The sequence below is a fragment of the Guyanagaster necrorhizus genome (assembly GCF_019112545.1).
Source record: "Guyanagaster necrorhizus MCA 3950 unplaced genomic scaffold BT62scaffold_5, whole genome shotgun sequence".
In the NCBI taxonomy this organism is placed as follows: Eukaryota; Fungi; Basidiomycota; class Agaricomycetes; order Agaricales; family Physalacriaceae; genus Guyanagaster; species Guyanagaster necrorhizus.
Window position 1 is genome coordinate 1318288 of NW_025064884.1, and position 14021 is coordinate 1332308.

The following is a 14021-nucleotide window of genomic DNA, read 5'->3' on the forward strand; positions in this document are numbered from 1 at the left end:
AAAGATATTTATAGTAGCACTATGACTTGTATATAAGTAGAAGCAATCTCACTGGTATAACCTCAGCTTCAAGCTAAAGTTTATTCATATCATTCTACTCTTGAGCCAATCACTAAAGCCTTGTCACATCATGATCTGTATTTACATCAGTGGACTCTGATGTTTTCACTTGAAGTATGAAGTGACATCAGTTTATTACATGTCTAAGATCATATGCAGCTTGGGTCTAACAATTATCATGAGCAGCTTCTTGTCATAGATTTTATAATTTTATTCTGTGACAGAGAGTGTTTTTGACAGGTATGCAATTGAGTTCAAAGAAAAGGCATGTGAGTAGTGAAATCATCAAAGGTCCCATCTGTATAATAAAGTGACTGGATAATGAGAATACCCAGTGCATCCTGCCTTTTGAGCAGTCATATATGCCAGATTCCTGGAAGAGATAGAGATGCATCTCCACTGACACAAGTGGAAAGTGCTGTGGCAGTCTGATTTTAAGAACACCAAGGCATTCTTTTAGGAGTATGAGAAGCTGGTCTACCAGGCAGGATGGCTGAATGATGAAGTGGTAATAGTAAAACAGATCAAAGTGGCTATTTGCTCAAATGTCAAGAACACTATCACATCAGGAGATAATAGCCTTCCAACCATGTATACAGAGTGAAAGAAGCATGTCCTACAAATAGACTACAACTTGTTATGATTTTTTTATTTCTTTCTCTCATTAACCCCTATTTATGCTTAGTCAGAGCACTTATACCAGTGCTTAAGACCATAGGACCAGCTTAGTCATCACAACAAGCTGAGTCTGTCATTGTATTTCAATGCAATGATGACACTCAACAACACACAACAACTCTTTTGTAGATAGTATCAATGCTCAAGAACAACAAGCACAATGACTTGGACAGACACAATAAGTAGTAGTATATTTATCTCAATGAACAAACAGTATATAAGTAGGATAGCTCTCACTGTATTACTCCAGCTTCAAGCTAAAGTTTATTTATACTATTTCACTCTCAAGCCTCTTGTCAATGGCCTTGAAGCACAATAGTCAATAAAGCACAACAGTGGACTCAGATGTGACTGTACAAATATGATACAGCATCTGTTTATCATGTGTTTTGATCATGTGTGACTTAGATCTAACACAACTATTGAGTCAACCACATGGATAGTGGTAATCAAGCAGTGGAAAGGACTAAAATAATAACAGAAAGAATTCCTTAAAAGGAATTCTCATCAACAGGCACTGACTAAAATACTACAATAGTATCACATACAGAGGATAGGGTCTGCCCATGGATATAGATGCCCTCCACAAGGAGAGAAAATGCTTCAACTGTGGGGAGAAGAGCCATCTGTCAAGGGCATGTCTCAAACCCTATTGACTCTGCTACCCATAGTGTGACAACCAAGGCAGTCAGATGGACCAAGAAGGCAGCCAGATAAGTGGTGTGTGATGAGTACAGGAAATGAAGTTCTCAGAAGAGGAATGGAAGGTGTTAGACAAAATGTGCACCAAAGTCTTGTGGCACCAAGTGATGGCATCTCAAGCTGGTGCCACCTTCCAGTTTATGCCCCCTCTCATCTTCTGCCATACTAAGCCATTTCTGTGGAACAAAAACAACCAATGAGAGTGAAATTTTATGGATATATCTGCATCAAATTTGTATATATTTCATCTTTGTGCTGAATGCTATATATAAATAGATATATCCTACTACTTATTACTGTACTGGGATTCATGAAACATAGTGAATAAAAACTCTCCACTTATTCAAGTTGAAGCAGAATCTGAAGGCCTAAATTTCATTGTCTTGTTGAGTTCATGGCTTTTCATTGGAATGTATTGGGTTAACCATACTCAGATATTGATTTATCAACTGTCAGTTGATTCTAGACACCAAATCAGTGAGCCAGATGATATCATCCTATAGAAAAATTCTGATCTCCGTTTTCTCCATGGATCCTCTATCTTAGCTTGATGGGAGACTTTAATCAGCTCTACACATCACTTCAGAGGCCTGGCATCCAATGACAATGCCTTTATGATTGAAAGCATCATTGGTCCAGTAAGAGTGATCCATAATAGCTGAGAGTTTTGAGCACTGTCCATTCATATTTTTCATGATACATCATACTGCATATGATTCTTGTCTAGACCATAAAAGATATCAATATGGTTCCAAAGACTGGACTTAGAACATACATTTGAGTAGCTATAAGGACTGAAATAAGTGTGACCAGAATGACACTGAGAGCTATATTAATTTTGTGGTGGAATTCAACAAGCTTGACATCCCATCAGGCAAGTAAGTAGATTGCTGATGCAATCTTACAGATGCTGGGATGCTTCTTAGTACAAACAACATAGCTCTAGAAGGAAGAATACTTACAATGATTGTATCACAGCAAATTTCAAGACAGGCATCACCACATGCTTTGGAAATCATAGACAGTAAAGTATGAGAGCAATGAACATGGACTGCTCTATTATGGTCTGGAACAGCCAGATGAGCCCAGCAGATGCTATAGCCGGATGAAGCGCTATCTGAAGCACTATTTGGATAAATATAATTGCAAACAAAGTCTAGATATACAAGATGAACTTCAGTGGAAATTTCAAAAGCAGAGAGAAACTTACACAGAAATGATGGACAAGCAAAAGCCATCGCATGCTTGTACAGAAAACTAGTTCATATATGTCTGCTCATATAAATTATTAAATTGAGAGTAACATAAAGTCCATGGAACTTACACAAGCCAGAGATGATGACAGCAGCCATACGAGCCTTGCTGATACGATCTCATATGTACCATTCACCCAAAATGGGTGATGCTATGATTTGCAAGATAAATGTGACTGTCATCCAAAAGATGTTTAGACAATCTAACCAATAGTAATGAGAATATTAGGACATGGCCTCATGCACACTTTAGGACCTATAGGTAATGATGTTCTGCTTGTTGGCAAACAACAGAGTGAGGTATTCTTTGAAAAAGCTAGCAAGAAGGAGATCTACTCTCTTTCTGTTAACATACAATAAGAACATATAAAGAAATGCTGGGATCGAATACTGAGCCAGAGAATATGGATTGAGATATGTATGGGTAAAGCCAGAAAAATCATGCACAAATGCGATGATGGTGAGATATATAACTTGCATGTTAAATTTCATAAGGTCGATTATGGTACCATCAGATAGCCCTTCAGTCCCACCACTAGTAACATTGGCTGCTACAAAACTCAAAGCAAACAGATTCATAGTGGTTTCCTTGATATAATCAGCTTTGGTTAGATCAAAACAATCCTTCAGTATTGTCTGAAATAGCAGTGAGGGAATTTACCACATATATTTCCCCCAGAAGGACCAAGACTAGAACAATGAACACTGGGTTGATATGAGACTATATCCTTGACAAAGTACCTACAATTGATTCAATACCAGCTTTCCTGAGGGCTAAATATGCTGACTGGCAAAAGGACTCATCAAAGTTGTTTATCATTACATTTCATTCAAACATCTTGAAGCATGAATCATACCTAGGATCAAAATCTTTGGGGTTGATATAAAGAAATCTATCAAAAAGACTTACGAGCCATACTGTTGATTCTCACCAGTATAATACTCAGTGACAGCCATGCAGATATCTGTGGCCATTCTTGAACTCATCAGATCGGTCGAGTTACTGACAAACATCTCATGAGTGATCCTCTCAGACAGAAAGGATGCTAGAAATGAAAATGCCTCAAAGAAGTTCTGGATTATCAGATCATAAGCTGAAATCTTCAAATCATTGTCAAAGTAGAGCCACAGGTCAACCTGTAGCAGTGTTATGAGTGATACTGTCATATGGTACATTGATAAGACAATGCTAGCTGATACAATAGAGCATTGTATTTGTTGCAGGATGATACAAGTACCTGATATCAACCTTATATAAGCATAGACAGTTTTGTCCTGAGTCGATGGTCAATTACCTTTAAGCAATTGACCATTATACTCAGTCTAGCCTATTATCCACTGCATAAAAGTAACCTGCCTACAACAGGTTATGGGCCCTGTGCTTTAAGGCCTATTTCAAGTTTTTTTCCTTCACATCTTGCCTGTGCCCTGTTATCTCTCTATCAGTCACTTCACTACTGAAACAATATCACCATATACATTATGCCATCCTTTGACACAATCAAAAAAGGCTTTAACAATCTAAATGCCTCCAACTATAGTGAGTGGAAAGAAAACATGTCAGTCTTACTCAAAACTCACTACAAGTATCTTATCACCATTGGCCATGACCCTGAACCGGAGTTTGCAGACCTCAAGAAGCCAATATACCAGGAGAGAAAGGACTGGAAGAACTGAAAGGAAACTCAGGTATCGGCTGCTGGCACAATCTACTTTTGCCTTGATGAATCCCAGAAGGCTCATGTCAAGAACTGTCTTGACAATCCAGAGAGGATGTGGGATACATTAAAGGCATACCATCAGCAAAGAAAACTAGCAACTTGATTTATAGCCTATGACAGCTTCTTCAATCTCAAGAAGGAGACAGAAGAATCACTTTCAGACCTTGCCAGTCAGGACACTCAAATCATGAGTCATATCCGTGCTCTGCATCCTGCTCATTTTGGCCTCCAGCAATTAGAAGAAGAGCTTCTCATTATGGCTCTGATTCATGCACTTCCTCAGCCCAAATTTGGAAACTTTGTCATATCACTATTTCTTCTCTCCGATAAACTCACTTCCAAAGGACTCCACACTGCATTTCACAATAAAGAAAACAATCAGAAGCTGCATGCTGGTGATTCAGCAGTCTCTGTCGCTCTCAAAGCCACACCTTTTCATTCAGCCACAAATTGGGCTACCAATGCTGCTGCAAAATGTGGATGGTGCCTTCATAAGAATCATGTAGAAGAAGAATATATAATCAAGAAGTTTTCACTTAAATGGGACTGTGAATGTGCTGCTGACTATACTACTGGAAAGCATCATCATAAGAGGGCTGAAAAGAAGGACTCGAAAGCTGCTAACTCTGCTGAGATGAAAGAGGAGACTGCTAGCCAAGCAAGTACTGATTTATCATCACTTGCTGTGTCTTATTGGAATACCGATACAGGTGCTTCTCATCATATGACCCCTCACTGACAATAGTTCCAACTCTATGCTTCACATGTCATTCCCATTTGTCTTGCAGACAATTCAGTCATTTATTCAGCAGGGATTGGGTCAGTAGTATTGGAGTCAGAGATTCAGGGGAAGAAAGGCTCAGTGGTGGAACTTCTTGACACATTACATGTACCAGCATTGAAAAGTAATCTCTTATCGCTCTATCATCTTACATGAGAAAAGGGATTTAGGATCTCAATTGCTGGATCAGATGTCACTTTCAGCCAGGGTGAAAAGATCCGATTCACAGCAACTGTAAATGAGAGCAATATTGGTTATATCAATGCTACCACACATTTGTTCTCAAAATCAACCACTATCATTGCAAACTCAAGCTCTACAAGTATCTGCCAGATGGACAACACACTTTAGCACAGATATTGCTGTCATCGAAACATGGACACTATACAGCACATGCATACAAAGCAGCTAGTAACTGAAATGAAGTGAGAGTCAGGTCCCTCAACTGATCCTATCTGCATACCATGCTTTGCTGGCAAACAGCATTGCCACAATGTTCCTTGTGGTCCTTCAGAGTGGAAGAAACACCTTCTTAAGTGAGTATACAGTGATATCAAAGGTCCAATACCTGTCACAACTCCAGAGGGCTATCACTACTGGATAACATTCATCTGCAGTGCATCTGACACTTGAGCTGTTGCACCTCTGAAGTATAAAAGTGATGCCTTTAATGCCTTCAAGCAGTTCAAAGCATATGCAGAGAATATCCATCCAGAACTCAAAATCATTGAGTTTCAGGAAGATAAAAGCAGTGAATATATAGGAAAGGAGTTTGTCAACTTCTGTGCTGAGCATAAGATCAAAAGATGACATACTGAACCCAATGAACCATACCAGAATAGCACAGCAGAACAAGCCAACCACACAATTGCAGAGGCCATCACTGCCATGCTAAATGAGTCACATCTCTCATCATCATTTTGGAACCTCACTCTCTGAGTATTCATTCATGTCTAAAATCGCATTCCCACAGATCCTCTTCCAAACACCACACCCTTCACAGAATGGGACCCAAATCACCAAAAACCAGATATATCCCACTTTCACGTGTTTGGATGTCTTGCATATGTACTAGTATGAAAAAAGAGATGTCAAGCATTAGAGTCACACACCCAAAAATGTATCTTTATTAGATATCCAGAGGGAGTAAAAGGCTGGCTATTCTAGAACCCATCTACACAGTGGTTCATCACCTCCAGCCATGCTGTATTCGATGAGCATGTATTTTCTAGAAATCACAAAAATATTATAAATCCTCTTGGTGATGATACATCTCCCACAAACAGACATAACAGCACAGATACTGCTATACCTGATGCAGCGATGCCTCATTAAGAGGAAGAGAACATACCTACTGATAAGCTATCTCCACCATTTGAGCAACTCCCATTATCATCATCATCACCATCCTCACCAGCTCCATCCACTCTATCAAATATGCAAACACCTCCAGAATCACCTCTTACTCCACTATCAAGTCTTCCGACATCTCCTACACTCTCTTCACCACTTTTACATCCTCAGGCATGCTTCGAGCTACAATACAACTCTAAAGATCTTATAATCCCATCTCCAAACACTGGACATGGTTTTCACTGTAAACATTCTGGCACTAATGCGATGAACTCACTAGACTCAGATAAACCCCTTTCTGATCCCATTGATGAAACCACTGCTGAGCCAGAGCTTACTGAGACAGATGTTGTCACAGGAATGACCTTTGTATTGCATGATGATGACTATATTACATATACAGAAGCTTTTGAGCTTGCATTTCAGACAGCAGTAGAGATGGCAAACCAAGCATCTGCACCCAACAATAAACCAAAGACACTTGCAGAGGCGATGACTTGGCCAGGAGAGGAAAGTGAAAAATAGTATGAGGCAGCTCAGCAGGAATTGAATGCACTGCAGGAGAGTGGCACCTTTGAGCTTGTGAAGCTCCCTCCAGGGCAAAAGGCTATAAGTGGGAAATGGATCTTCAAAGTGAAGTGTAACCCTGATGGATCCATTGAATGCTACAAGGCATGCTATGTTGCAAAAGGGTACTCACAGCGGCCAGGTTTTGACTACACTGAAACCTTCTCTCCTACTTCAAAATGGGCAGCTATCCAAACAGTCCTCGCTCTTGCTGCACTTGAGGACCTAGAGCTCTGCAGTGTAGATATCTCATCAGCATTTCTGAATGGTGATCTAAAAGAGGAGGTATACCTTCAACAACCAGAGGGATTCAAGACAAAGGACAAGAGCTGAGTGCTTCATCTCTTCAAGTCCATCTATAGACTGAAGCAGGCTGGACATGAATGGCACAAAAAGCTCCACAGCGCTATGACCAAGATGGGCTTTAACAGAGTATGCTGTGAACACAGCATATGGGTGTACAAGAGAGATGATGCTTGGATTATTGTTCCAGTGTTTGTCAACAATGTAACAATTGCTGCAAAGTCTATGGAGTCTGCACAACATGTTGTTGATGATCTCAAAAAGCACTTCAAACTTCATGATCTAGGTCCAACTTCATTCCTTCTTGGTGTCGAAATACACAGAGACTGTCTAAACCAAACACTCACACTCTCTCAACCACAGTACATCCTAAAAATCCTAGAATGTACCGGAATGTCCAACTGTAACAGTGTCAGTACTCCTCTCGATCCACACACTAAGCTATCCAGCTCAATGTCCCCTGCTACTCCAGAGGAATGGGAAACCATGTGGCACATCCCATATCTCCAAATCCTTGGCTCTGTAGCATATCTGGCCATCACCACTCATCCTGACATAGCTTTTGCAGTCAGTGTCCTATCACATTTCAGCAAAAACCCTGGATTGAGGCATTGGGAGGCCCTGAAATGCCTCCTCAGATACATAAAGGGAACAATCGACCTAAAATTGACATATTTACCTGATGCTACAAACCCAGACCTGTTCAAAACATACACAGATGCAGATCATGGTGGAAACCCAGACAATGGGTGCTCGACCTCAGGATATGTTGTCAAGATGGGCACAGGTGCAGTCAGCTGGATGAGTCGGCTACAATCTATAGTAACCTTATCGACCACAGAGGCTGAATATGTGGCTGCCATCTCTGCTGGACAGGAAATTCTGTGGCTGCGAAACCTGTTCACAGAATTTGACTTCCATCATCTGTCGCCATCGCCACTGCTGATTGACAACCAGTCTGCTCTCTCTGTTGCTCGCAATCCTGATCATCACGGTCATGTCAAACATCTTGACCTCTGCTTCTACTGGTTACAAGACAAGGTTGAGCGGGGGCACATACATATTGAATATCTTCACACAGAAGACATGCCTGCTGACATCTTCACAAAGGCCTTAGGGAAGGAGAAGATGACTCACATGATCAGGCTGTTGGGTCTTGAACTCTGAGAAGTATTGTGTCGAGGGGGAGTGTTGCGGGACGACACAAGTACCTGATATCAACCTTATATAAGCATAGACAGTTTTGTCCTGAGTCGACGGTCAATTGCCTTTAAGCAATTGACCGTCGTACTCAGTCTGGCCTATTATCCACTGCATAAAAGTAACCTGCCTGCAACAGTATTGACAAGGATTCAATGGAGGCATCTGTGGGATAGCCTATTATCTGGGTTGTATTTGCTTGAATGACTTTCGTGGGTACGCCATATAGAAATTCTGCAAGATATAGCATGTCTTAGAAAGGGGGCATTGCATTTTGAATTAGGGCCTACCAGTATTACTCTCAATGCCGTTTAACGCTGTAAGGTGTATTAGATTAGGCAATGGTCCGGTGGCCATATAAACACATACTCATCATCATGTTGACTCGGCCAATAACGTCTGGCGACACCGCCGAGCTATTTCCTGAAGCCACTATAGACCAAGGCTGCAGTAATCTACATATCACCAGAAATCAGGTTACTGAGGCTCTCATTTCTCGCGAAATCACTTACCCAGCAATAAATTCCTCGAAGGCATCAAACAACTCCGCAGGTTGATGTGCATCTACGCACAGAACTATGGTAGTAAAGGTAAGAATGTATGGGATAAGCATGGCAGGGTGGATGCGAAGAAGGAAAACAAGATAATTTCAGAGGGAAATGGAACGCATTTCAGAGTCGCCGTGCACTGTCTTGAGGGCTGGTGCCCTGGGGAGGAGTAACAATCAAATTATACGACGCAGGGGCATATAAAACATGTCGCTGAGACGATTCGTTAGCATTACCTGTAGTTCCCGGTGACAGGGATCAAAGCCAATCTGCAAGGCAACACAATTCCCCGCGATCTATTGAACCACAATCACATCGTTTGTGTTTGATGTCCTTCTGTGGTCATCTGAAGGTAAGACGACGAAAGTGTGAAACATCAAATGATGGCTCGGTCTACGTGCCATCTTGAGATTATCTGATGGGCCGGCGAAAACTTTGCGTACCTAGGTTTGCTATCACGGAAAGACCGCCAGCAAGACATGTCGCCACGTACATAGTCTTAGCACTGACTTGCATTTACAATACTTGCTGAGATTTTCATGTCAGAGCCAAATTAGAGGGCCCTTTAGGTTCGCCTCCATCTCATTCAACATAGTACATTCTTCACAAAGTCGCAATTATTGCCAAATTTCAGGTGAATAGCTGAAAAATACACGCTCTAGACGAACGAATCGTTAGTAATAATGTCAAGCATTCCCCCCGGTCTGCTATAAAGAAAGCTCACTGGACCGAAGTAGTGACATGGCTCGTTGATCACGCGTCGTGGGAAAATATGACGCGAGGCTTCGCATGACCTGTTTCGTTTCTTCGACTCTTGCCCTCATCCGAGTCATCGACCAATCGTGGGGCCAGCGCTCTGCTTTGATACCCCAAGGGCTGGCAAGCACCAATAGCAGCAGTACCCGGTAGGGCCTACGTCGACTGAACAGGTATTGCTTCAGGAAACGAAATGCTTTAGAATTACTCACATTTGTTCAGATACACCAGTTGAGAGGCCTCTGCAGCGTTATACATGGTCGTCTTGCTAGTTTTCTCTAATCCTTGCGAGTCACATGCTCGCTTGAGGGCTGCGAGAGCGGTATTCCATTCAGTTCTATAACCAGACTTATTGGACGTTCATGGTGCAGGCTCACAACACTTGCTTTCTCTAAAGGGACGATGCCTTCTGACGACTTTCTCTACACATTTGATCAAACGCCAACATTAGAAGAGGTGGTGCTCATCGATATAGGGCCCGACGTGATCACGGACGAATTGCTCTCGACGCTCATGTGTCGTGGAAGCGATCATAAGCACTTACTTCCGGACGTATGCGCTCGGCTCGTCGAAAGAGAGCGGGTTGCCTTCCGAGCTGTTTTTAGCGACTCGCGCCATTATGTTCCGAAGGACTTGAAGTAGCCATTACGATGCAACCGGCCCTGGGAGCGAGGGCGAGGAAGAAGGTGATCATGAAGAGGGAGATGACGACGACGCAGAAAACTCGAGGGACGAATAAATTTCTTTCTCAGGTCAGTTCCTTCGATTTGCCTTAATCTGAAGCTTACCTTCTTCCAGGATGATCTCTTCTCCTTAGCTGAGTTGCCCATCGTGACTGGCCATCCGCAAGCTACAAGTGCATACGTGCTTTTCTCATGCTTGCTTTGCTTTTTTTACGATTACTATGCGTACTATCGAATACTATATCAATGAACAGAATTTGTTGTTTTTCTGCTTATCGCTGCATCTATGCCTCCAATGGAATGAACTCGGACGAGAATATGAATGCTTATTGCAAGCTGACTCTGATTCATATGAGACTAGTTGTAGCATAAAAAATGAGAGGAAGAAAAATGTGGCGCGAACTCAAGGACAGTGCTCGACGACCAGCTGGCTAGACGGAGAAAAGAAACAAACATGCTCTACATATACACAATTTCCGTCTCTCTCAACCATTTTAATAGATTATTTTTGAGGGATGCTGGTTTTTTTTTGTGCGCCTCTTGAGGGTCGAACGCAGTGGTCAGGACTGAAGCCGGTAATACAGCCTTCTTCCACCTATCACGACTTCGCCAGCATGCAAGGTCAACGCTCGCCGCTCGTCGTTCAGCGCTCAGCGCTCAGCCTTCGAGAAAAGGCTTTGCATGCTCTCTGTTTACTCTAGACGCACAGGATATCGCCGCGCCCAGGAGAAGGTAGGTCGCTTGATTCCTTTGAGCAAAGATCAGCATATTGTCGACGAGGATATTAACCCGGAGAGCCATCTAGGCGTCGTCGTGGGGAAGGGTCGATAACTCTTATCATGGGCGAAAAAATCCAAAATAATGTTCACGCGTAACCGAATGCCTGCAGGACCGACAGGGTGCCTAGCTAGGTCCGCCGTAGTTATTGGAGGGATTATTGTTGGCCATCATCAAAGATAAAGCAGCGGTAGGTATGAATCCAGTCCCAGTCCATTCCCGATGCTAAAAGAATCCCTTGAAGACAAATTTCGTCATTATCAACACCTTGGCAGAGAAGATAGCTCGTCTCGCAGTTGGGCGTAGCGCCGCGCAGCAGGACCATGCGGATATCCGGAGTCGACTTAATAATGAGGTTCACCACATGATAGATCAGGAGTATGGCTGTATAAATAAATACCTTAAGTTGGTCAGTTCATTTTTGACCGCTCTGCTAAATTCCCTTCAACCATGATAATAGCAGAGGATACCCCAGAGTCCCCTACAAAGACAGTCCCTGCCAACCTACCATTGCAGTACTCGACGCCCCCGCCAGCTTACGGATCGACCACTTCGAACGTCCCAATACACGTCGTTCCAGAACATCCAAGACCTTTATTCCCACAAGAACCTCCCTGCCGAAGATCGCCGGCGAAGCGGTTCTGCAAGGCCTTTTGCGTGGCCATCTTGATCTGGTTTCTCGTCGCAATGTTCACGTCGAGCATCACGAATGCGGGCGGGTTTTACCACGGGGGAGGAGTAAGCCCCATTTCCATCTACTTGTGCCCAAGAAACCTGATCCGATTCCTTACCTTAGTATTGGCAAGATGTCCGAGTCTTTGATTCTGACTTCCCCATCCCCGATGGCTACACCGTTCGTGAATGCATTCGAGGACAAAACTGGACATCCACAGGATCTGAGGGTGCGGTGCCCACTGGTCAACGTCATTCCGCACACAAATTGTTCGACCTGCCTTTGAACTCGGAGACCCTTTTCCTGCTTTCCCAGGGCTCGTTGTCTTCCGGTGTCGTTAAAATCGTGACCTCTCCGAGTATCACGGATGTTGTCAGGATCGATGTTACGATGCAGTATTACAACAATCGGGTTTTGGACTATGCCAAGGTGTGTCTCTTGCAGCGGCAGGCGGGCGAAAATGGCGTAGGCGTCTTCGTATGTGTTATCTCCCTTTTCTCTCTCCCTTTTGTCCTGACCTTTGCATAGACTCCTCGGTGGTTCAATAATCCCTCTTATCAAGATCGTCCGCACTTTGATATCACCGTTGTCATTCCCGAGCCATCGAGCTCTTCTGCATCCAACATCAAGAATTTCGAGACTGATGTCCCGAATTTTGCTCAAATACTCCAAGATCTCGAGAACCATGTTCATTTTGGCAAGATCTTTTTGAAGGGTACTAACGCGCCGATTCAGGTAGAGGTAAGCATGATATCATGCTGTATTGATTGGAGCGTAATCTGATGGTTTTTTTAGTCGCTCGAGTTTGATTACGGGAGAATTATAACATCCAACTCTCCGATTCAAATCAATGTAAGCGCAGGATCTTTGCTGTGTCCTCTTCCATTGACCCCATTACTAGTCTCTCGACGCTCTTGGCGCTGAAGTGCATACGTCCAATGGCCCCATCAAAGGCTTTTTCGTTGCTTCCGGTAACCTTGTCCTGAAGACATCGAATGCGCCTATGCGTGTTGATGTAGACTTGGGAGATATGGATGTGACAAGGTCGACGCTGGAGCTTAGCACGAGCAACAAGTAAATTTGCACTCTTTTCGTTCATGTCCTTGTCAACTCACCATACCGCATTTCTAGCCTCGTTGAAGCCGGCATCAAGCTGTCCAGTCCATCTAGCGACGTCTCTGCGCACACCTCGAATGGGCCTCTTCGAGTCCAGGTCCTCGAGTCTCCAGTAGACTCAACAGTAATATTCAACGCTCGGACGTCGAATGCATTCGCTGAGGTCGGGCTGCCCCCGACGTATGAAGGCACGTTTTCTCTGTCGACATCGCATATGCAGCCGTCGTTGCTTGTGGAGGAGACATCCGACCCGGCATGGCGGGGCAGGCACAGGACGGTAAAGCAGAACACGGTGAGGAGAGGCGAGACTATCGGGGAAGTCTATTGGGATGAGAGGAACAGGGTTCGTGGGACGGCGACGGTGCGGTCGTCGAATGGGCCTGTTTCGTTGAAGCTTTGAGTTTACGATTTCTGATGATCTCTGGTTCCTTCCTTGTTGTACAACTAAGATGTATTATTGTATTAGAGACATTGTAGTTCTATCTCAATTACTTCTGCACAGTTCTATTCTTATTGCGGTGGGTCCGCGTTTGTGGGTGACTTGGATTTTTTTTGGGAGGAATACGTCCATCGCGACTGGGTATAAGATTCTAGACTCTCGGCCCCTAGCTAGGCTTAGTGCCGGAACTGCCCGATAGTCGTCCTTTACGTCAGTTCTCGAATTGAAGTTCCTTCATCCCTTGTTAGACGCTACAATCCTCTGTTATCTGCTGTTGCTGGCGTTCTGGTATATGTAACATATATGCCTTCGCTGACGTCCGAGTCTCTGAGACGCATCTTGCCGTGGGGACGTCGACCAAGAGTGACAGTTGACACCAAGAAATAACTGTCTGTCTGTTCCCGGCCTCAG

General features: G+C 43.5%; 3 protein-coding genes across 3 annotated transcripts; 1 reads left to right on the top strand and 2 right to left on the bottom strand.

Moving 5' to 3' along the window:
- Positions 1–8897: 8897 nt before the first annotated feature.
- BT62DRAFT_1002255 (uncharacterized protein) lies at positions 8898–9231 on the bottom strand (the record flags this gene model as incomplete). Its single annotated transcript, XM_043176830.1, has 3 exons — positions 8898–8935; positions 8988–9073; positions 9131–9231. The coding sequence occupies 3 exons, from the start codon at positions 9229–9231 to the stop codon at positions 8898–8900; spliced, it is 225 nt and encodes a 74-aa protein (XP_043043427.1).
- Positions 9232–9783: 552 nt separating this feature from the next.
- BT62DRAFT_1002256 (uncharacterized protein) lies at positions 9784–10180 on the bottom strand (the record flags this gene model as incomplete). The annotated part of the gene is made up of 3 exons (XM_043176831.1): positions 9784–9824; positions 9891–10078; positions 10131–10180. The coding sequence occupies 3 exons, from the start codon at positions 10178–10180 to the stop codon at positions 9784–9786; spliced, it is 279 nt and encodes a 92-aa protein (XP_043043428.1).
- Positions 10181–11832: 1652 nt separating this feature from the next.
- On the top strand, positions 11833–13613 carry BT62DRAFT_1049940 (uncharacterized protein; the record flags this gene model as incomplete). The annotated part of the gene is made up of 5 exons (XM_043178512.1): positions 11833–12120; positions 12179–12532; positions 12584–12796; positions 12957–13129; positions 13187–13613. 5 exons carry the CDS (start codon positions 11833–11835, stop codon positions 13569–13571), a joined length of 1413 nt encoding a protein of 470 aa, XP_043043429.1. The 3' UTR covers positions 13572–13613.
- Positions 13614–14021: the final 408 nt, after the last annotated feature.